Source organism: Lissotriton vulgaris, chromosome 4_1 (assembly GCF_964263255.1).
Source record: "Lissotriton vulgaris chromosome 4_1, aLisVul1.2, whole genome shotgun sequence".
Classification (NCBI taxonomy): Eukaryota; Metazoa; Chordata; class Amphibia; order Caudata; family Salamandridae; genus Lissotriton; species Lissotriton vulgaris.
This window is the reverse complement of record NC_141691.1, coordinates 881995468-882020415: the sequence shown is the minus strand read 5'-3', so window position 1 is coordinate 882020415 and position 24948 is coordinate 881995468. Positions and strand designations below refer to the sequence as shown.

Below are 24948 nucleotides of genomic sequence, written 5' to 3'. Positions count from 1 at the left end.
GCTACCGTGACGTAGCCGAAACGTGTCATGCTGGCGACAAGGGGTCAATAAAAAACCTTTGAATTCTACTCACAGCTCTGTGGAGTGGTCTGTACCTGTGGTTTCTCTTCCTCTGAATACTTTTCCTCAATGGAGGCATAGCAGGAGTTTGAATTGGATATATATATATATATATATATATATATATATATATATATATATATATATATATATATATATATATATATATATATATATATATATATATTCAATGAAAAAACCATAGGTTTTAGCCCATATATAGTTAGGGATTAGCATTTACAAAACCTTATTTTACTCGCATAAAACCATTGAAATTCGCATATATAGTTAGTTGCGCTAACTATATATCGCGCACCCGCAATCCACTGCTGATGATGTCACATATTACATCATTCATGACATGGTCAGTGACATCACTGATGACATCACTGATGACATCATCCAGTGACTGTGTGTTTCTGTAAAGTTAAAATATGTCTTACATATTGAAGAATGAGTGGTTGTATAAGTGTCTGGATGAAGGATTTAGTAGGTGCATGACTGACTGTATGAGAGAGTGATTAAACGTGTCTCAATGAGTGCATGGGTTAGTGACTAAACTGTCTTAATTTGTGCATTATTATATCTGTTGTTCTGAAAACTGCTGCATGTATTGATCAGTAGCTATATGAGTAACTATATGGGTTATTGATTGGTTGCCCAAGTATTTGTATGGGAGAGTGAGTGTGTGTGTGTGTGTGTGTGGGTGGCTGGGAGGTGTGTGACTCTGTGCATAGATGTGTGAACAGTTGATTCACTAGATGTATGGGTTCAAAACTGCATGTGGAAACAGCTGTATGGGTGGTTGACTGTGTGCATGAGTGTATTGGTGAATGATTGGTTTCTCAGTGCTACATGTCAAAGTAAGAACATATGTAAAACACAGTACATGTGAGAGTTGACATATATAAATAACTGTGCATAAGAGCCAGTGAATGTGTGAGTGGCTGTATGTATCATTGTGAACTTGTATCAGGGATTGTATAAGGGAGTAAATATGTGTTAGTATATGTTTGAATAAGTAAGATGTGTATAACTGTATAGTTGAGGAAATGGAGGTGTGATTGATTCTTTGCATGACTGACTAGGTGTGTGAGTAACTCCATGGATGAGTGACAGTCTCTGAGTGTCTGTTTACACTGAGTGTATCTAAGGTTATATCAGAGTCTGAAGAGGTTCATCGTATAATCACATGAATGATGTCCTCAGTAATGTGATCAGTAATGTCAAATGAGATGTCATCAGTGATGTCATTTAAGATGTCATCATTGATGTCATCAGTGATGTCATTTGAGATGTCATCAGTGATGTCATTTGAGATGTCATCAGTGATGTCATCAGTGATGTCACTGACCATGTCATGAATGATGTAATATGTGACATCATCAGCAGTGGATTGCGGGTGCGCGATATATAGTTAGCGCAACTAACTATATATGCGAATTTCAATGGTTTTATGCGAGTAAAATAAGGTTTTGTAAATGCTAATCCCTAACTATATATGGGCTAAAACCTAGGGTTTTTTCATTGAATTTCGATGGTTTTTTAATAACAAATATCAAAAGTTGTCAAATGTCAAGTACGTGATAGGTAAAAACATTTTCGTGTTTATGCACGCTGATGTGCTTTAAACGCTGCCCCCCCCCCCTCTTTTCTCTTAGAAGTACTCTCTCTTTGCAGATAGTGAAGGGTAGTTAACGCAGGCCTTTGCCCCCGTTGTAATCCGTCGTGCCTGCTTGTCTCTCCATTTGATTGATTGTTATCCAAGCATTTACTATTTTAGAATTTATTCTCTTTGGTTCATTCTCTATTTACTAACAAGCACAAAGCCGCAATACTCTGTTTAGTCTTTGCAGATAGTGAAAAATCGTGTAAAAAAAAAAAATAATCGAGCAAAATCAGTAGGCCACTAATGGGATCTCTTTTTGACCTCGCTAAAATAGAAACATTAGGAACAACCCTTCATGAGAAATACGAAACTAGTGAGATGAACTGAGCTCCACACCATGATGGCTGCAAGACAGCTCGGCTCCACCACCCACCCCGCCCAAAATAACGATAAACTCTATGCAAATATTATAAATATATACAACACACCAGCAAAGTAACAGGGTAAAACATTTTATTAAATAACTATTTACATAACTATTTTATACTTTTTGTTGCCTGATCCGGCTAGCTCAATCGATGGAGCATGAAACTCATGCATTCTGATAGCAAGCGTTGCTGCTGATGCTATGCAAACAAAAACTGGTTTTCAGTTTGTACATTCTTCAAGATTTTTCATCCAAGGCTGGTTGAGAGTTTGTAGAACGATGGCTTCAGATTTTCAACATTCGGTGTGGTGGCGCGGACTGGGAGGGTGCGCTTGACTTCTGCCCCCTCTGGACCTTATCCCACAATCCGTTTGACCTGAAGACACGCTGTAGTGGGGCGCCCCTTTACAGTTTCAGTTGCCATTCCGCCCGCTTTTGCTACACTGTGCCTCTTCCGCCATTCAGCTGTTTACTGCCCGCTCTTGCGACTAAAGCGTCTCGCTCACCAAGTAGTTGAGTTGCTCCCGCTCTTGCGATGCAACTATAGGCGGCTGCCACAGGACTCTCAAAATGGCGGCCGCCTCTTCAGATTTGGGCGTGGTCCACTAAAATGGCCATGGGACACCTTGGAACTCGGACGCTTGTCTGCTAGGGCTTGGGCCCCATTCTTGAAAGCGTCCACTGAGCCTTGAAGATTCTACAAAAGTCTTGGGGGCCCCCGACTCCCGCAGGCTTCTGGTGGGGAGCGGCTGCCATGATTGCTCCTGGAATGGCCACGACTGAGATACGAGATGGTGGTGCTCTCATGCTAACGCCAGCTTCAGTCTGAAACATCCAGAAACACTGTAGACTACCAATTCGATCAGTTCCGGTAGCGCCCCAACGTGACCCGGTAGGGAAGAACTTGCCCTCCCCTCTTTGACTGATGGTTCTTGTTGCCTGTCCCTTCTGTTGTCATTTAACAGAACTTTTTAGACTGCTGAAAGGGGTTGTGTTCCGACCGCTGGTTGGTGGAGACATTTTGACTATATTCTGGACCTACGTTGTCGCGTAATGCGTTATATGACACGCCGCGTTAGCGCACCCGGAAGTACGCCAGTGCGCGAAGCGTAGCTTCCCGGAAGGGATCCGGGGCGCGGCGCGCAGCGCGTAACGTAAGCATAACAGGTCATGTGACTTGTTAATAAAACTTTTCATTGGTTCATTTTACTTTTGTTATTCTAATGATGAAAGGCTTGGTCATATGACCTAAAAATTACGCTTTTTATTGCTTTCGAACATTATTTTTTCTTAAACATATATGTTATAATGTTCCAGGCTAATGTATTTTCCCGGAAAATTTACAACTGTCCTGCAAGTAAAATATATTCCTTTTTCTAGAAAAAGGGCGTTTCTTCGTCCCATGACGGAGCCGTTGAGCAAAAGATGCTCGGCCTGCTGTCTTAGTCGCCGATACGCCTGAATATCAGATTCTTATCGATCACTTTATGTTGCAGGAGTAAAAAACACAACAGCCCTTGACCATTTATCTTTACTGCGTTCCTGCGTATTATACCTTTTATCCGTCATGTAATTGGACTGCTTTATTTCACTTGCCTTTTACTGATTCGAAAACAGTGACTAAAATTAAAAACTTTACCAATGTAAATACTACTACCATGTTTTGTTTTAAAAACCTTTATTGTGAAAATGTCAGTATACAAATACAGGCCTATAACCACGTGGGCCGGCCACGGAGCAAACTGGAATCGTATATGATGAGGAGACATTTACACTGTAGAGGAACGCAACGAGCGGGCCATTAGGTTGCAAGAACTAAGGTGTCTAACAGTTGCGGAATCGGTGGACGTACATTTTGTAATTAAAATACGACAGGGCCACTTACAATAAAATTATCTAGATATACATTTGTGGGCAAGTACCATGGGTGACGTTAATTCGAACTTTCAATAGTACAGTAATCAATAACACATCAGAACTTAATATCAATAGGGATGTCGAAATATTCAATCAATTCTCATTCCCGCCCGCCATGTGCTTCAAAACTGCATACGTATCTCGTGATATCAAGGTTGTTCAACCAGTACACAACAAGGAGTTACGAGTTCCATTTATACCGGCGCCATTTTGGGTGAGGCCGGGCAGGTCCAAGATATAGTCAAAATGTCTCCACCAACCATCGGCCAGACCAGAACCCCTTTCGGCCCTTTATGCTACAAGATGGTGTCTTCCATTCAGAAAATATTGTTGGCAGCATTTTGAAAGGAAAGATAAACAGCCGTTCTCCTAGTGAGTCTCACATTGTTACATTTAGGAAGAATGTTGAAGAGTAGTATGTTGAAAATCTGAAGCCATTGTTCTACAAACTCTCAACCAGCCTTGGATGGAAAAAAAAATCCTGAAGAATGTACAAACTGAAAACCAATTTTTGTCTGTATAGCATCAACAGCAGCGCTTGACTCATCTTTGTGTGAAGCCGCCATTTTGATTCAATCAATAACGTCCCCCTGCACACATTCAGGGACCTGATCGTGTCTTCAGGTCAAACGGATTGTGGGACAAGATGCAGAAAGGAAAAGAAAAAAAGTTCCGCCGGACCCCGGGAGCCGGCCGCCTATGTCATGGGCGATCATTGGCCACACCAGGGCGATAGTGAAGCTGCAGCAGGTGCAAATAAGCTTCAGACAGTGTTACAAGCACTGCTCAGAACTCTCAACTATGGCACCCAACATCCAGGACTTGCCATCCGGTCTTTCGGCGCAGCATTGTAGGATGGCCACACCAGTGCGGCAACTTGCTGGACACCACCTCGGTGCCATCCAGATCTCGGCGCGCTGTGCTGCCTTCGGCCTACTGTAGCCGCAAGTGCGGACGCAACTCAGTTGGACGGCGAGTGAAACGCTAAGGGGCGCCCCACTGCAGCTGAGGAGCCTCCATCTTGGGGGAGACGCACAGCCCCCACTGACTGACGCGACCTCACAGGCCAACGGGGCGCCCCACGCCGACTTTCGGCGCAGCATTGTAGGATGGCCACACCAGTGCGGCAACTTGCTGGACACCACCTCGGTGCCATCCGGATCTTGGCGCGTTGTGCTGCCTTCGGCCTACTGTAGCAGCAAATGCGGGCGCAACTCTGCTGGACGGCGAGTGAAAAGATAAGGGGCGCCGCACTGCACATCAGGTGCCTCCACCTGGGGAGGCGAGAGAGGCCAGTTTGCGCCACCTCCCTCCCCCCCCCCCCAGGCACCCCACGCCGACTTTCGGCGCAGCATTGCAGGTTGGCCACACCAGTGCAACTTGCTGGACACCACCTCGGTGCCATCCGGATCTCGGCGCGTTGTGCTGCCTTCGGCCTATTCGCACATCGGTCCGCTACTGACGCCGCCTCACGTGCCAACGGATTTTCTACGCTTTTTATAGCAGCGCGTAACGTAAGCATAACAGGTCATGCGACTTCTTTATAAAACTTTTCATTGGTTCATTTTACTTTTGGTTTCCTAATGATGGAAGGCTTGATCATATGACCTAAAAATAACACTTTTCATTGGATTAAAACATTTTTTTTTCCCAAACGATGAAAGCCCCACCTTGTTTCTAGATGTTTCAAACTGAAGCTGGCGTCAGCCTGAGAGCACCACTATCTCGTGGCTCCGTCGTGGTCATTCCGCGAGCAATCATGGCAGCCGCTCCCCACCGGAAGCCTGCAGGAGTCGGGAGCCCCCAAGACTTTTGTAAAATCTTCAAGGCTCAGGGGACGTCCGAGTTCCAAGGTGTCCCAGGGCCATTTTAGTGGACCAGGCCCAAATCCGAAGAGCCGTCCACCATTTTAAGAGTCCTGTGGCAGCCGCCTATCGCTGCACCGCAAGAGTGGGCGCAACTCAACTACATGGTGAGCGAGACGCTGTAGCCGCAAGAGCGGGCGATAAACAGCTGAATAGAGGATGAGGCACAGAGTAGCAAAAGCGGGCGGAATGGCAACTGAAACGGTAAAGGGGCGCCCCAGTACAGCCGACGAGCCTCCACCTGGGGAGACCCGTTCACGCCGCCTCTCCCACCGCCCCCCCCCCCCCCCCCGGGGCGCCCCACGCCGTTTTTCGGAGCAGCATTGTAGGATGCCAAAACCAGTGCGACAACTTACTGGACATCACCTGGGTGCCACCCACATCTCAGCGCGTTTTGCTGCCTTGGGACTATTCGCACAACAGACCGCTACTGACGAGGCCTCCCCGCGCACCCCCCGGGACGCCCCATGCCGTTTTTCGGAGCTGCATTGTAGGATACCAAAAACCAGTGCGGCACCCAGGTAACATCACCTGGGTGCCGTCCAGAACTCAGCATGTTGTGCTGCCTTGGGACTATTCGCACAAAACACAGCTACTGACCATTGTTGCTTCTTTTTTCAAAAAAATGTTTAAATGTATTTACTGTTTTTGTTGCGTTCGATATATTTAAAAGTTATTAAAGTGTTATAATCCTACTTTGTTGGAGTGCTATATATTTATAATGTGACACATAATTGTAAAAACTTTGATGTACAAAGAGGCATCCCTGGAATCTTCCGCTTCCGGCTCGGTCCCACACACCCTCACAGTGAGAATCCCCTCCCCAAGCACAATACAGGATGGTTATCAGATAGTAGGAACGCGTGTGGTGTGACGGATCTCATCGGGTGGGGGCCTTGATCTACTGTAACTCCTTTGAAGAGGGGTGATTCTCTACAGCTGGGGCCATAAACTACATCTGCAGGGCTAGGTGATAGCCTGGGACCGGCCTGAACAATCGGACACAGAGGAAGAGGAGTGTCAGAGGGTGCGGTAGTGAATAGGGTGAAAGGGTGGTGTCGGGCGGGCACAGGGTGTGATTCTCAGGGAAGAGCAGCGCACATGGGAGGAGGTTTCTGGCCCATGCATGAGAGAGAGAGCGGGGGTGACCAGTGCGTGGGGGAGATGCTTGCGAGGGTGGGGAGCCATGCTGAGGATCGGCGGCGTGCAGAGAGTGGGTCTGGTCAAGGCATCTAAAATGGCTGCCGTGCTCAACAAAAGTGTGGCATTGCAAAAAAGACAAGATGGCGCAGACAATGTTTATCAATAAGGATTAATTTATAACAATTATTTAAAACAAAATATTTACTCGCAGTGACAAAATGGCGGTCAACAGTTCCTGATTTCCATCGAATCGAACGTTAACAGACGTCACGCAACAAAAAAAAAAAACGCTCACGCACAGCCGCTGGAAGACATGTATCAACATATATGAGCCTCCTCAGCCACCCTCAGAAAACAAAAGGGGTCAGGATACGTCTCCCGTACCCCCTTATACCTAGTAATTTAATGAAATCGAAACACAAAATGGCGAATTCACGTTTCGCTACCAGTTTGCGACCCGGTTCGCGAACCGAGAAGCGCTTCTACCGCGAAAAATCTAATTTTTATTATTTGCCCCACGGGTCCTTTAATAACCCCAACATCATTCCTAGGGGGTCAAGAGAGGTCTACCTAGCCCCCTTTCATTAAATTCCCCCTTCGTTTTTCTCCTCCTCTTGTCTCTCGATCCTACCGACAGACAAGATGGCGGCCGCACTGGACTGTTTAGAATGTTGACAGACACCGGAGAGCCAATCAGCTTCGCTACGCAAAGCTCCGTTACGCGAAAAGTACGCGATCTGGAGCGCTATCTGGGACGCTGTCACAGATATACCTGTTTTTTAAACGTTAATTTCTCAAAATCCACTGGAGCACATATATTGAGACCCAGCAAAGGCACATCGGGCTAACAGTCCCTACAATTTTGCCAAGTTTCGTGCAAATCCATTCAGCCGTTCGAGCTAAAAGTGAGGCCAAACGCCCTATGGAAATTAACATGGGAAAAACGCGTTTTGGGACCCCCCTTTTTTCTCGGCCCCCCCTTGACGAACCCCCCCCCCCAAATTTTCAGGGGTTGCTCAGAAACAAAATGTGCCATTTTCCTGAAAATTTCAGCCGATTCCGTCCACAAACGCCAAAGTTATTAGACATAGAATTTTCAAAAGTTCCATAGAGAAATAATTCTAACTATATATACCTACTGGCTATCGCCAGTAGGTAATATATATATATATATATATATATATATATATTACCTACTGGCGGTCGCCAGTAGGTATATATAGTTAGGATTTTTTTTAATAGGGATTTCTGAAAATTCTATGTTGAATAACTTTGGCGTTGATGGACGGAATTGGCTGAAATTTTCAGGAAAATGGCACATTTTGATTCTGAGCGTCCCCTGAAAGTTTGGGGGGGTTTCGTCAAGCGGGAGTCGAGAAAAACGGGGGGTCCCAAAACGTGTTTTTAACATTGAGTTTTCCATAGGGCGGTTGGACTCACTTTTAGCTCGAACGGCTGAATGGATTTCCACAAAACTTGGCAAAATTGTAGGGACTGGTAGCCCGATGTGCCTTTGCTATGTCTCAAGATATATGCTCCAGTGGTTTTTACGAAAATTAACTTTGAAAAATATATATTGGGCTACATTGGGCTATATATATGTTAGAGCCCAAATGTAGCCCAATGTAGCCCAATGTAGCCCAAAGATGGCCACCAGAGACAAAAAAAAACAAATGTAGCCCAAATATCAGCCAGATGTAGCCCAACTATAGCCCAGTGACAGAATGTCCCAGAGTGTTCTAAAGAACAACTAGAGCGCTAACAGACTTACTTATGACAAAAGTATGGCACACCTGAAGTCATCTTGATTGGAATAAAGTGTTAACACTTAAAACATTTAATTTGCAAAGGAACAAAATGAGGGGTTCATTTTGCCATAGAAATTATGATTAGTCCTGAAGAAAGAAAAATTAGGGCACATTTTGAGTGACTTCTCAAATCCTCTTATATTTCATTAAAAAAAATCTGATATGCAGTCTCCCAAGATGGCCACAAGAGACAAAAGAGCCCAAATGTAGCCCAAATATCAGCCAGATGTAGCCCAACTATAGCCCAATGACAGAATGTCCCAGAGTGTTCTAAAGAACAACTAGAACGCTAACAGTCTTACTTATGACAAAAGTATGGCACACCTGAAGTCATCTTCATTGGAATAAAGTGGTAACACTTAATACATTTAATTTGAAAAGGAACAACATGAGGGTTTTCATTTTGCCATAGAAATGTTTTATATATATATATATATATATATATATATATATATATATATATATATATATTCACTGAAAAAACCATACGTTATAGACCATATATAGTTAGGAATTAGCATTTATAAAACCTTGAAAATTCACTGAAAAAACCATAGGTTATAGACCATATATAGTTAGGAATTCGCATTTACAAAACCTTATGTCATCAGTGATGTCATTTGAGATGTCATCAGTGATGTCATCAGTGATGTCACTGACCATGTCATGAATGATGTAATATGTGACATGATCAGCAGTGGATTGCGGGTGCGCGATATATAGTTAGTGCAACTAACTATACATGCGAATTTCAATGGTTTTGTGTGAGTAAAATAAGGTTTTGTAAATGCTAATTCCTAACTCTATATGGTCTATAACCTATGGTTTTTTCAGGGAATTTTCAAGGTTTTGTAAATGCTAATTCCGAACTATATATGGTCTATAACCTATGTTTTTTTCAGTGAATATATATATATATATATATATATATATATATATATATATGGAAACCCTCAAACCACTTCCTGAATTCTCCCAACGGCAGTCAGGCGAGGAAAGAGACACAGACCTCCGAGGTTTTCAAGTGGGCAGTGATTTTATTAAGTGACCCAACACAACGCGTTTCAAGCCCGTAAGCCCTTGATCACGTATATATATGTGCATATGTGTATATATATATATATATATATATATTTACTTGGGGATTTTTGAGAATCTCTAGAAAGACTAACATCTATGCATAAATTCACCGCGTTAGGCAAGGTTTTGTGGGAATAGAGGTACTTTATCTCATCACCATGTGCCTTCATCCACTTAACCACCCACATTAAAAGTGCTTTCGCACAGGAATATCCACAATTTAAATGTATAGATATACCTATAGAAATCAACTATTTACATTTCTCACTGACTTATCTCACGACTCTCTTGCAATGTAGATGTAGTCCAGTTGATGCTGATTCATTGCCAATTTGAAGAAGGAGTTGCGAATGTCAGTATCCTGTATGGCAAACCTAAAAGAAAATCGGTAATGTTATGTAAACGTCATTATTAACAGTGGTCTACAATCCAGGCATCTCTGATAAACGCAATTACTTGTGATCTGTTATATTTCGCTCTCAGAGCAATTTAAAGCAGCAGCATGAAAAAAACCTAATAACTAATAATTCATGATCAACACGGCTTGAAAATAATTGATCTTTTCAGGCATTAGAAAGTTGGCATCAAAGCTGAGAACTAGAGAATATTGAATGAAAATGCAAGGATGTAAACCCTTAATGCCATCAAATTATTGTTTCCTCAGTTTGTTTTCTCTTCACTAACACAGTTATATGATAATCTTATGGTTCTAGTATTTTGTTCTGTATGACATTTAAGCATAAGAGGCAGAAGGTAAATTCAAAACTAAGCAGCCTTGGTATTCGGCACGCCAACATTTAAAGGCACTGGCCGCGGGCTTCTGAGCAGAGCTTTGAGCACCGGCAGTCATTCTTTTTCATATTAGGCACTTGGCAAAGTTCAACATTTATGAAGAAAATGTGCACAACATGAAAGGCAGCAGTGCTTGAGAGCAGCAATCCAGGTGTCCCCCACACGCACTGAACAGGCATTCCGCAGGTAGCAACACTTAAGCATTCAGCAGATCCACAGACCCAAAGCAGGTAGAACATGTGTTGCTAGGGTACTAGCTGCCTGGCCTGTCACACACAGCAGATTTGGTGTGGGCAACTGCAGTGCAAGCTTCATTACATACAAAGCCAGTACGGGATTGGCCATAAGGGTCCCAAAGAACCGCCTTGGTTGGTAAGAGAAAATACCTGATTGTATACCTTTACTTGTGGAGATTAAGACAGTCCCAAACCCCATATGATAAATATTATGCACATTTCGTCCGATGTGATGGGGCTCAACCTCATTCACCCAATACTATGTCTTTGACTCCTTGTAGTGAGAGCCTGTTATTTTGAGTAGAAATTCAAAAATGAGCCATACGACTACAGCTTCTATAATGTTGTCCCAGCAGTATGAATGGTGGAGGATTCACAGATTGCCACCTTTCTTTTCTCATGCTTAGGCAAATTAGTAGAATATGGCTCATGGGCTACGTACCCAGACCTCAACCTCTAAACTTTGTGAAAGATTATTTTGCCTTCACTTTGAGTGCTGCTTCTTTTACAATCAGACTAGCTTGACATTGTATTTGTCCACCGGGCTGATGCAGAGGGATGTGAAGAATATTAGAACATTGGAATGTTGGGAGCTCCTTTGAAAACAATGGAGTGCTCTGGGCTTATAATGGCTGGTATAAGCCTGGAGCTCCAAAATTCCAATGTTTCTTTGTTCACAGCTGTGTCTGTGAACAAAGGCTTCAGGGAACCTGAGGGGATTCCATTCCCCTCATGCTCCCAAAAGGCTTTGTTTTTTTTTGTTAGAACATTCTGTCCTCTAGTGACAGAATGTTCTAATAGCCTTATAGCCCTTCGTAGATGGGCTATACCACTATCAAAGTCCCTCTCCCTTGTTAAAGGCCCTCGCCTTCGGCTCGGGGCCTTTAACGCTGGAGAGGGCCTTTAATAGCTGGTATAGCCCTCTACGGCGTGCTATAAGTCTATAATATCTGACATTTACGAGATAACTATTGTACTTCTGGGCTACTCTGTAACAGTTAGTTATGCATAAGACGGTGGGTGTGGAGTATCTCACATCATTTATGTAGTTTTGGTTTAATTTTTCAAATCAAGATGAAATTATTCTTTATTTTTGGTTTTGCTAACAAGAGATGGGTGATGTTGTTCTATGTCCAGCTATGGGGTGTTCTTAAGGCATTACACTCTTTTGGCTAAGAGAAAATGTAATTACCTGAAACAATTGGCCAAGGCTGACTTTCTGAAGCAGAGGACTTCTGTCGATCGCATGCCATCTCATGACCACGGACCACACTTAAGCACATTTTCCAAATCTATTTGCAAACGCGCGTGGCTACAACCGCTCATATTTTTATATTGTGTTTTGTGGACACGACCATCTGGAGAGGCACCTCCATATTAGGACCCATTGGAGAAATATTGTTTTGAATTTCCTTTATCCATTTTGATACTTGCCAAACCTTACAGGAAATGATTTCCTCAACTTATTAGTCTGGCATCCATAGCAGCTGACTAAGTGGGCTGGTCAAATCCTTTGTCCCTATATATGTTTGCTATTCCACAGTTATAGATGCCCCTATTTCATCAAATGCAAAAACAACAGTTGATGGACAGAATGCAGAACAATGTCATACATTCACCCCAGTACAGAGATCTGGGCCTAAATCCATTATTTTTTTGCTCACCACACCACCCCAATTCAGACATGGCCATATGCAAATCAGCCTTGACCCTGTGCCTCATTGGAACAGTCCAGCCCGAGCTGCCAAGCCATGTCTTCCCTGAACCGGAATCAAGCATCCTAGGACCGTTTTCAGGCTATCAGCCGTCTTCAGCCAGGATAGCTTGAATCCAGTGGCGTAGAGAGCACGGGACTCCTGTCTGAGCATACCCGTCTCACTCGGGGTGACAAATGCAAAAACAACAGTTGATAGACAGAATGCAGAACAATGTCATACATTCACCCCAGTACAGAGATCTGGGCCTAAATCCATCGTTTTTTTGCTCACCACCCCAGTTCAGACATGGCCATATGCAAATCAGCCTTGACCCTGTGCCTCATGAGAACAGTCCAGCCCGAACTTGGCTTTTATCATTTGAGAATCATGACTCGTGTTAAATATCGGACACGGTTGTATAAGAAATATGTGCCATATTTTGTGTACTTTGCAACCAAGGATATCAAGTAAGCGCACATGGCTTTCCTATATTAAGGCCATTAAAATCCTGTTCTGATTAGTGAATGCATGTTTGGATGAGAGGAATGCCTAATGTAATTTACTGTGTTTTCAATTAGTCACTTGGCTTTGCAGACATTGAATATCATTGTTTTTAGAGCTACTTTGTAAAAATAAAGAATGCTTATTTTTTCCTTTTTGCATACACTTGGCCTTTAAGTAAATACATCCAAACCTGTGAAATAAATGGTTAGTTAGCTAGGGATTTGTTTGGACAATCATAGCTGACTGTATACCACTTCTCAAGGCTGCAGGTGAATGGTACATACACAAATGGAGATAGGTAGAAGGGACTCGCCGGGTATTGTCTGCCCTGCAAGCTACATTTAGATGCATTGCTGTTAAATTGGCCTTTCAAACTGCGGGACCATTCCAGACTCTGGATTCTTTCTCTGTGTGTTCTGTTGTGCTTGGTACCCAACAATACTAGCATTCCTCTGTCCTTGAGAAGGACTTGTTTGGCTACAAAGGAGCGTTGTTAAGGTCTACAAGGAGCGTATTCTTGCTAGGGAACCTTTCTGGTATTTTACATTTTGCCTGCAAGGGAATTACTCAACAATGGCCACTCTCATAGAACAGAAAATGCATCATGTTATGTGAAAGTGGTGGTGTGGACTATGGAAACTGCCTATATTTTTCAATTGATATCAAAGTTGTTTTTCTCCATAGCATAACATTTGATTTGACGTTTCTCGTTTAAAATGTTAATCTTTTTATCTGCACTCCCTGTGGACATTTATGTTCTTTATTTTATTAACTGTTTTCCTATTTGCTTGATTTGTTAAAGATTTCACATCGTACATTTTCACTGTGGGGTTGCCTTCATGCTCAGGCCATGCTTCTATAAGGGAACCTTTGCTACAGGTAGCTCAAACTGTTTTTCCTTGTCGTCCAACTATTCAGACTGTGGAAGCTTACTCACATCATGGTAAAATATCGCATCCACATTTTATTATCACTTTTAGATTTATAGTTCATGTTTTTTGGCACGTAGGTCACAGTCCGCACTTTTTTTTTGTAAATCAAATTTTATTGACAATTTTAACTGCACAACAGCGCAAACTCCATTGTCTCCTCTCTGCTCGTCACCTGCTAACCTGCCCTAATCCAGTAGAATCCATGGAAAGACCCATGTTGGTTCTCCAGTGCTGTAAATCCTCCTAATCCATAAAAGTCTGACCTTTTGCCCTATATCCCGGCATGCTTCCGTGGACATCCCCATGCTCTGAATATCTTCTTCTCCATTTTGGAGCACCAGTCCATCGCCCTACGCCATTTCACAATCGTAGGGGGGCCGACAAACTCTATTTCCGCACTATATTGTATTTGGCTATGGCTGAGGCAATACCAACCAGCGCCCATTCGCCCCTTTGCCCCTTCTTCCACCTAGATCTTCCAGGATACACAGGAGGAGTCCTGGGCATGAGATCATCTTGTCTCCTCAGCACCTGTGTTAGTATTCTGGCTATGCTCTCCCAGGATGGCACAATGCACGGGCACTGCCAGACCATATGAAAAAAAACTGTATTGTGGTTGGTGCAGCAGAACACTGGGGCGTGGAGAGGCTCCCTGCCCTCTAAAGAGTTGAGGGGTCAGGCAGGTTGCATGTAAGAAATTCAGTTGGATAAGTCGCAGCCTGGTCGGTATAACACTCTCCCTATGGGCCATAAGCACATCACTGCACATTTGGTAGTCTGAGATGACTTTCCATACAACTCCAAGGTTTCCATCGTTGACTGTAAACCAATTATGGAGGTGGTGGAGAAATGTCTGTAGGGTAAGGAAAGCACTCTTACTCTTTTGCTTCCTGTGCCAATATCGATCATAGCCTGACAGGTGATAGACTAGGACTCGATCTTCTCGGATTGGCGTGCTGTTAAGATAACCTTTACGATTAGTTAGGATATTTCTTACAGTAAATGTACCAGTGCTTCCATCTTGTTTAACATCCACTCCAAGCTGAAGCCATTGTAGCCCAATTGGCCGCCATTATAGGTAGTGTAAACACATTTGAGCAGAATGTTTCTTTATTTTGTCTGGTATCAAAGAGCTAAAGTTATACAAATGATGAATATGATGTTTTTCATGTCTTAGTTGACTTTCGACTCTGCCAGACACAAGTTAATTAGGACAACTTGGGATAGCAATTCAGATATATTGATATCTCCTGCATATCCATTACCCATTCTTGTATATGCTCATGCACTTACCTGCTAAAGTAGAATCCTCATTATGAGCATACATCTCACTGAAGTTTTTGGAACAATATACACTTAACACAACTTTTCTCATTTATCTGTTCCTACCTTCTTTTTAAGAAAATAATCTCTAGATAGTGAACCGCCATACATTAGTAAATGGAAAATGAAATGCACAATTTTTCGAATAGTTTAAGTAAAGTGTTTTTGCTATCTCATTCACATTAACTTCTTTTATATAGTTCCCTCGATCGTTATCATCAGTACATTATATGATTCATTATGGTGACTTGTCTTGAGTTTGCCAAATTAGAACAAAATCAATTTAGACCAGTTTGGAACCAGACAAACACTTAACAAACATGGCAGCTGACAGTGAAGTTTTATCAAATTCTTTTTAATGGCTTCTCGCTTTATATCAAATTGTGTTCTTTCAGCAGTAAAATGTGGTTGACTTGCAATGCACTTAGAGATTTGTTTCCTTCACAAGGGAAAAGGACTTACCACTACCTTCTCCAGTTAGTCTTTATTAAATGATTGTGGTTCTTCCTTTCTCCTCCCCTAAAGCAAAACTATCTGATGGTTGGCCCAGCAGCTGGACCTTCATTTAGAAAGTTCTGAAATTGTTTCTATCTTGCATGATCATCTGTTGAGAACTTGGGATATTAATCATCGTTTGGCTCTACCAAACATTCTTTTTAAACCGATCATACTCCTTTACAAATGTTAGTTGGTGGTCTCTACTACCAATTATTACTGGGGATGTGGTAAATGTTTTGGCTCACGTTCGCTCTTATTTTACGTCTGTGAGTGTATGCCTGAATCTTGGTACAATGTTCCCTCTCTGCTTAATTTAGGCCTTGATCTAGAGTTTGGCAAACAGGATACTCCATCACAAACAAGGCAGATATCCAGCGATGTTCAGCTTATGCATAACATTCCTCCAAAACCCCCCAGATATCTTCATACTTAAGTGGAGTGAATTTGTTTCATTCATTTCAATGTTAAAATGTTGTTCAACCAGGTGTCAGCCTCTGGCTTACCTCTCGCCTTCCACAACCTAACTTTAAAAATGTTTTTGTTACAATTGAATTATAGCCTGTGGCACTTGGCAGACGAAGCTCCTGTCATGTTTATGACGGTGTAGTTCCATTTGCCAACCCCTAAAGGCCCTTAGTTACTAAACTGGATTTTAAGGTCTCGGCTTTTCTTCTACGAGACAACTCACTTGTTCTCACCTGTCCATCAACAATTACAGAGATCTTATTTAGGTTTAATGGGGGACTACATGTATTTAACTGGATTTGCTATACCTTTCCATCATAAGTATGTAACTTGCACCCAAAATTCAGTTACCTCATAGTCAGGACAGAGACGTAATTTCCTGAGGATAAAATATAAGCACAAAGGGGGTGGAACTTTAGAGCTTCAGCTGTGGCCTCTGGGAGGCTTCTTGCTCCCGATACTGCCTGGTGAAAATAAACAGGGGGAAGTCTTAACGGAGCGCGGGGCGGGTGTCGGGGAGCGAGAGGGGGTGGGATTGAACATCAGTAATTGGCTAAGTAAATACGTCTGACTCTTACGTGCCAGTGCATGAAAACACAGAATGTTAACATGCCTTAAATATACAAACGATGTTTATCAAATTAAACCCTGCTCTATTGACTTTGACATTTGTGTGGAAACAAAAGTTGTGAAAATATTGATTTCTTTGTTAAATGCCCGTAGTAGATTAAGACTTGAATGTTACAGATGGCGTGATGATTAATTGTGCATTCCTATGCAAGCCTCTCCTGGATGGGGGCGGGATAAACCATACAGCCAATTGTATGAGTTGAAACAGTAATATTCCTTTTGGCGGAATCAAAGCCCTGTATGTATATTTTTATGAATTGCTATTGATAGGTTAGGCAGACTGCTGCGTTGTCAAGCCAGACCTACAAATTACAGTCCGGGACAGGTGCAAGACACACCTCTGTCTGTAAAATCCGCGAGGAGTGAAGGATTAGTTTACAACTGAATAAGTGGAGACCGAAAAAATAAAATCGGTATCCACATATGTGAGGCTGGTTCCTAATAGCATGAACTATATTTTGCAAATTGTTTAATTTCTGTTAAATTAATAATTTATAGAAGACATTCTAATACAAATGAATAATGTTAATTATATTTCTGGTCCATGGGCCATAATTGTGTTATTTTTTAATGGTAAATATTGAACAAAGTATGTACTAATAAATGATTGTTTTCATTGCTGCCAAAGTGAGTTAACTTTTTCTTCTTGATTTCTTTTTGTCACAGAGCACTTTTGTTAGGTCTTGCCAGTAACCACGTTTTGAAGGAGGTATCTTTGGACCTTAGCAGCTGTGAGGTAAGGAAGGGCCATGTCCTAGCAGGGTGGGCTGAGCATAGTTTTGACAGGAGGTCAGTTGAACGTGGCAAACTCCTTAGCAATCGTTTGACCAAGCAGAGGTTTCTAAATTGTACAATAAAATTTTATGAAATGCCTGATGAAAATACTGGGGCTGGTTGTTATCTGTTTCAACAATCCTGGCGTGAATTATTCATTTACTAAATCTAATGCTGATTTTTTTTAAACAAAAAAGAAAAGTTGTCTGGGCATGTGTTTACTTCCTGCACGGGGTTCGTGAAACGCTTACAGCTGCCACTTTACTTACTGTACTGTTTGATTCACTGTCTATTAAGCTTCTGCCACCACTTAATCTCCTTGTGCTGACCCCCCTCACACCACAGTTTTTAAAATCTCATTTTTTCACCTATGCCACCACTTAATCTCCTCATGCCGCCTGCCACCCAACAACCCCCTCACCCCTCCCACAACCCTGCTTTTTTAAATGTATTATTTTATTGCAGTGTTCTATAGCATGAACTTGACCTAAATAGATCAGAGAGCTCTATATGGGCACCAGTTAAATTACAGATAGGCACATTCATTTTACAGGCACAGGGAGATTAAATGATTTGCGCGAAATCATAGGACTTTGAGCCGACGCCGAGACTCAATCTTGGTTCCCCAGCTTCTAGGTCGGCTGTTGGAGGAGTTTGCCAGCATCCGGTGTGGTGGCACCCCCTGGACAGGTCTGCGTGTTGGCACACTGTGGGCTCTTTCCAGTGAGAAGAATGGCCTGAGGCTGGAGGAGGGGACAAAAGATTTGAACCAAGTCTCTAACAAGGCCAACAGGCAATAGCCCTGCACTCCCACTTGTAGTCCCAGGATCCAAATGCTACTTCTGCTGGAGTGTCCTTTGCATTCTTTCCACTCTCACCTCAAGTGTCCTCACTCTATCGTGGAGGTCGCAAGTAGCCAGGTGGTTGGCAGTGGATTGCGGTTGTAGTTCGACTAGTGTCTTCTCTCCTTTCATAGCCCTGTCCATGAGCTTACAATGAAAATCGCAAAGGAAACCCAACTCCGCCGCCAAGGAGCGATCTTGTTCTCTGTGGAGATCTGGGATTGTTCGATTGCTGCAAGGATCTTGTTCAACTTGTCATTCGTGGGCGTCGAGGAACGCTGCATGACATCGGGCATTGGAGTCTACAGCACCAGTGCTGTTTATATACAGTGGCAGGTGTCTGGGAGGGTAGGGACAACCTCAAGGACCCATTTCAGGAGGGACAGTAGTGACGGCCATGATCCAGACAGTAGGAGACTGGATCTGTCAGTGTCCAGCTCCCTGAGCAAGGCCTGCTGGCTCAATAGCTGGCGGAAGTGGGCATCGTTGAGCTGTTGTTGCCGTGAGTGGCAGCACAGCATGGCAGGGTCTGCTCCATCGGTTCCCTGGGCAGCAGTGATTGGATGAGGGTAGTAATGGAGGCCTCCTCACCCTGCCGGTTGGTGCAAGTTTAGGAAGGATGACAGGTGTCGAACTCCTGATGGTCTGGGCTACATAGTGAATACCCAGAGCATTGCCCAATAGATGATTTGTCTTAGTTCTGAAAGGTTGGTGTACTTTTTACAGCTCCTCAGGAATGCTGTATGCGGTCTAGAGCAGGGCCTCATCTTCACGGAGAGAACGGGAGTGCAGGGGTTCCGCAGGTCAGTGGTGCTGGCGTTTATGCTGCTGTGCCTGCCAGGCCGGGACATTGTGGGTGGGCTGCAGTCACAGTGGTCCCCAGCTGTGTTGATCTAGGCCCCAGATAGGTGTCAGGAAGCGGGATGGCAGCCCTCCTAAATCCAGCCTGCTGCATCAGGGAGTTTGCAGTCACTAATTCCGGGCTCCAGCACCCTGTTGCGGTAGATCCTCGGCTGAAAATGCAGAGCTCTACCTAAGAGTGACCGTAGTGATGGCTGGTTAAGCCGCCTCCCACCCCCCGGCTGGGAAACCTTGATACTTTCGGGGACATATCTGGCATCTGCATCAATTGCAAGAAATCTATGATGTTTCCTTTGGGAGCCCTCGTATCCGGAGCACCTGATATCCTACCTAACTTGCCCATCTGGAGAGAGACTGACTGTGTGTTTTTTTTACCTGGGGGTGATGGTGGTACACACCAGGCAGAAGCACCTACAGTGTAAACTTGGCAGGGTCTTCAGTCTTCGATTAACTTCCGGATCACCCTTTCCCTCTCCCTAGTGGGCTGTGCGGCTATTTTGAAAATGGTGCTGCTGCCGTTATTTCTCTATTCCATCCTGCATTTATTTGACAGTCTTCCCCGGGTGGTGTTTAGGCAGTTGCATTCCTTGCTTACTTCCCTCCTTAATATGGGTGAGGAGTCGCAGTAGGGGGGTGAGGTTCTTAGTATTCCTGCCGTTTGAGGAGGGGATTCTGGTGGTCCTGAATGTGGAGGAATTCTATCTGGATTCCCATATGCAACACGTTGCACATTGGCTGATGGAGGGGAGCAACTGGGAGAAGAGGCTATTGCAGTGCACAGTTTGTAATTTCTCCCTTCTTCAGATACTGATGGCAGGGGAGGGGGCATGGCACTGGCCAGGTGTTGTACCTCATTAAGCAGACTCCATTCTTGTTGGAGCGTACAGTGAAAGTAGTGTTGAAATGGGCCCCCTTTGCTAGGGGCTTTGTGTTCTGGGACCTGCTGCCTTCAGGGTGCTTGCAGCCTCCACAGATGTGTCTGTGAGGTGGGAGAAGGTTGTGTGACCCTGGGGGATCTCTGCCCCAATGAGAAATGTATTTCATTTCCTGACGTGCTGAGCAGTTTGGCGTGGAGGCTGGGCAGTTTCTTCAATACGTTAGTCTTTCAGCTATAACTAAAGGTATATGGTCCTCGTTCCCCTCAGCCCCAAGCGTGTTGCACATTTTCTGTGGAATGCTAGGCCTGGCAGAAGGGTGACACTTGATTTCCTCGTTCTATAAAGCTATGACGACTGACTGGACGTGCACTCTCTTCTCCACGCGAGTGGGGTGGGATAGTGACCTGGGAATGCACCTAGAGGAGGCATAATGGGAGAGGATGAGTGCGTTTGTGAAATCCGTATCATCTAATGCCTGGTTTACACTCACCCATTTTTGTTTTCTTCACCGTACATACACAATACCCTTACTCCTACATAAAAGAGATCAGAACAAGCCTACTGGCTTGCCTCTGATGTCATCACCGTCTGGCTTGTTTGTTACATCTGGCCTGGGAGTGCACTCTGGTACTGGCATTCTGAGTGAGAGTGATGGCTAGGACGGAGGTGGTAGTGCCCATACTGTGTTCCCTTCAGCCTACCGTCTGCTTGCTAAGCGACATTCGTGGGCCACTGGCCCAGAAAATGACTTTTAAATTCCTACACTTAAGGCTGCTGCTGGCTAAGTGGTGAGTTGCAATCACATGGATGGAGCAGGCGGGTCCTAGTTTGGAGTGCTGGGTGGGAGTTGTGACTGGGCAGTCGCAGAGGAGGTACGATTGAGGAAGTGTAGACATGATAAGGTGGAGGATGAAATTGAGGAGTGGGGGGGGAACTACTGAGTGAGTTTCTTAACTCTCGTAGAGCCCGGTTGTCCTAAACTGTGGGTGATGCAGGCTCTCCCAACTGGAATGATGTTTGAATATTATTGCTCTACCCGGTTTCGCCATACTTGGTCCATATGAATCACCTGATGCCCTGTACCTGAATATTTGATTATTATCTTACATGTCCTATGTTAATCCGGCTATGCTTGTGACCTGTATACTCAATCTGTCCGTGATGTGGTTATTGATGGCTATTGTTAAAATGTTCTTTGTTCTTCTGATTTGCACTGGAAAATACTCCTTAAAGTATGTCTATAAAAATCTATATACGGTAAAGGATTTGTAGAGCACATGGCTGCCCAAATAGGGCATCCAAGCATTAAAGATCTAACAACAGCCCAAACCTATGGACACAAAGAAAATTAGCAAGCCTTTATTTCCTAAAATCTGCCGGTTTAGAGCTCTGGCATTGATGGAGCAGATTGTTCCAGAGTTTTGGAGCTAAGTAGCTAAAGGAACGTCCAAACTGCATGACTCTTCTGAGTCTAGGGACCTGAACCTGCTCCGGACCAAAGACCTTAGCACCCACTAAGGAATATAGGGCCATGTGTATCAAACGTTTGCCCGTTCGCAAACGGGCCGATTTTGTGAATTGGCCCAACTGCGAACGGGAAAAAGACTTTTGGGATGTATCATCCCTAAAGGCAATTGCAAAATAGGGAATCACAATGTTTGTGATTAGCTATTTTGTGAATGCATTTAGAGAATCGCAATTTGCTGTTTCTGTTACGCCTTCTCTATCTTTTTAGCCTTACTGTCTCTTGCTTTGGTCTGAAGTTCTGAGGATGAAATATAAATCCCGGGGAACATCCTTTTTGATGCGGATGTTACCCCGCAGTAGTTTTACAACGCGTCCGTTACAACGCAAGTCGTACCTACGACTTGTGCTGGAGGGCGCTAGAGGATAAAGAATAGTATATTTACTATTCCAACACCTTCCCTAACATCCACGGGGACTGGTGTTAGAATAGTAAATTATACTATTCAATATCAGGGAGAAGTGTGGCTCAATGCTTAGAGCGGCAGACCCTGATGCAGATGTCTAGCCCGGGACCAGGGTTCAATTCCCCGCCACGGCGGGATTCTTGGGCTCAAAATTCCACGGACCTGATAATTCTCGCCTCGGTGCTTATTCCAATCATGGAGTCCCACTCTGCAACTCTGGGCAATAGCTTGCTTAATCTCCACAACGGCCCCCACAACGCTACGGATGCCTGGCCTCCACCTTGGGGGTGCCCAGGAGTGGACGCCTCACAGGGAAAGCCATCCACAGCGGTATTCGTACAAGCGTCTTGAGACCCTTGCGGGTGAGTAGTGCGCTATACAAGTATCAATTTACATTTACATTTTATCAGCGCCCCCCAACGCAAGTCGTTGTAACGACTTGCGTTGTTAAAGACGCGTTGTAAAAGCACGCGTTGTGACGTACTTAAAGAACAATGAAACAGAGCAACGAACTGTGAATTTGGTAGACAGGACATTCATCAAAGTCAAAATGAGCGCCAATTTATTGGGGTCATATACTACCCAATGTAACAGTGATAATTTTATCAACCATAGAAAAATGAAAGATTCAGTTACTACCTGCAGGAACTTAAAAGTATGACTTATATGTTACATACATCTGTTTTCAACGGTGCGTAATCCATTAGGCTACTCTGCCAGGGTTGGAGATGGTGACAGCAGCTTACACAGGGGTCTTGGTAGCAAAGACGGAAACCCAAACAAAGACGGAAAGACAGTGGGCCGTCTTAATATCTTAGAATCCTCTGTCCTGAAGGTTACACGCTGTGCCCTGCAGCTGGCATTTTAACCTTCTAAAAACTATTGTATGGTGAATCATATCTGTGACCTGAAGATCACACACATATTTCTGCCTCAAGTGAAGTAGCTTCCAAAGTTATTTTAAATAATGATCCTTATTGGATACACACATATTTGTGCGGCTAGTGCCTTGATCCCACGTTAACTCATATTAAGGTAAACCAGAACAGATTTACTATCACATTTCTTCTTCTTTTCAGTTTCTTTGACAGCAGAATTTGTAAAATAATATTTTATAATTTCACCACCACAGGCGGTAAATTTTTCTGCCCCTCATGGCTCCAGCTCACTGCACTTCATCCCATTTCTGCTACCTTCCGCCCCGATTTCCCATAATATATAATATTTCATTTCTGTTAGGAAGGTTGGTCTTCGAGGAAAGAATTCTATTCAAGTACTTTCCCTACATCCGATTTGTAGGTTGCAGAAATATATTAAGAATTAAAATGTTTTACACTATACCAAACTGCTTCATGCCTGTATGTGTGCCTATGGATACCATTTTGTGCTGCATTACATCTGATTGATGTTATATTTGTGTCTGTATTCACTGCACTGATCGGCTCTCCTCTTTCCCTTGCTGCCTTGCTAAGCTTGGTCACTGTGTAAGTACAACCTGCTTACTTTGCAAATCTTCTGGCTTCTAAAAACTGGTGTTATTTTGAATGTATCAGAATCACACTATTCCTTTTATAGTATGTGCAATTGTAGGTTTAAGGAGAGAACACTAGGATAGAGGTCATGATTCCTTATTGGTTAGTTTCCTGACTACCTGATTACGCAGGAGATTAGTGGACAGCAGCTGGGCACATTAAGTCATTTGTAAAGAGGAGGGGGAGTGTGGCTGTAGTTAGGGTTTATTTGGTGAGTGGTTTTCATTTTACACATATTCCTCTTGAGAATTTGTTTTGTAACTGTGGGGCCTTACCTTCTAGCTACATGACCAACAACGCTTTGAAATAAGTCACCAGTATGTTCCCTCGGGAAACAGCCTTTACACCTAGGCTCGAACCAGGCTGTGCCTTAACAGTATGGCTGAACCACAGATGCGTCTTTACAATGCATTCCTTTACCACGCAAGTTGTTTCAAAGTCTTGCATTAAGGAAAGCGTTGTTGGAATGATATTGGACTTCAAGTCCAATACTTTCCCTGCTGTTGCACAGATTGGAGTTGGAATAATAAATTATAATATTCCAATTCTTGCCTTTCCGTAAGGCAAGTCATTGTAATGACTTGCATGGCAGCAGAATGCTTTGTAAAGACGCATTTGTTGTTTGGACTGCATTATTAAGGCAGGCGTCAATACCGCCTGTGTGGTTCTGAAATACAACCTTTTCCCTCGGCTGTCACATAGGACGTGCTTAGTCCACGGCTGGTTAAGGACACGGTGTGGCCCTGTGCTTACAATGTCCATTGTAGTTGGATCTTTGAGGTTTGAATTTTAGTTCTGGCTTGGACACTTTACTTCACTGCGTTAAGTTTACTAATTTGGGATATCTTCGTAATGAGATGACCACATTTACAGGTTATATAACACTGGACTTTGCATTTAATTATTTGCTGAAAACAACTGCTAATCAAATGCCCTTTGAGATGGACCTAACTGCTTTTAATTAACACACAGATCTTTGTCACAACAGAATCCGATCAGTTTTAATTTTGATAAACGTGTTAAAAAAAATCCTTGATACAAAATGTATACATGATTACACATTGTAATTTGTAGTATGTGTAGTCAAAACATTTCATTCACAGCAGATGTGATATTTGCCCACCCACCCAGTTCAGATTTTACT

The 24948-nt window shown here is 43.5% G+C and overlaps 1 protein-coding gene across 2 annotated transcripts in view; it reads left to right on the top strand.

Moving 5' to 3' along the window:
- CARMIL1 (capping protein regulator and myosin 1 linker 1) overlaps positions 1-24948 on the top strand; it is a 994750-nt gene that overhangs the window by 611182 nt on the left and 358620 nt on the right. For both annotated transcript variants that reach the window (XM_086965173.1, XM_086965172.1), the window contains exon 17: positions 17653-17722. In XM_086965173.1, coding sequence (XP_086821299.1) covers positions 17653-17722 — 70 coding nt within the window. The remainder of the gene's footprint in view (positions 1-17652; positions 17723-24948) is intronic.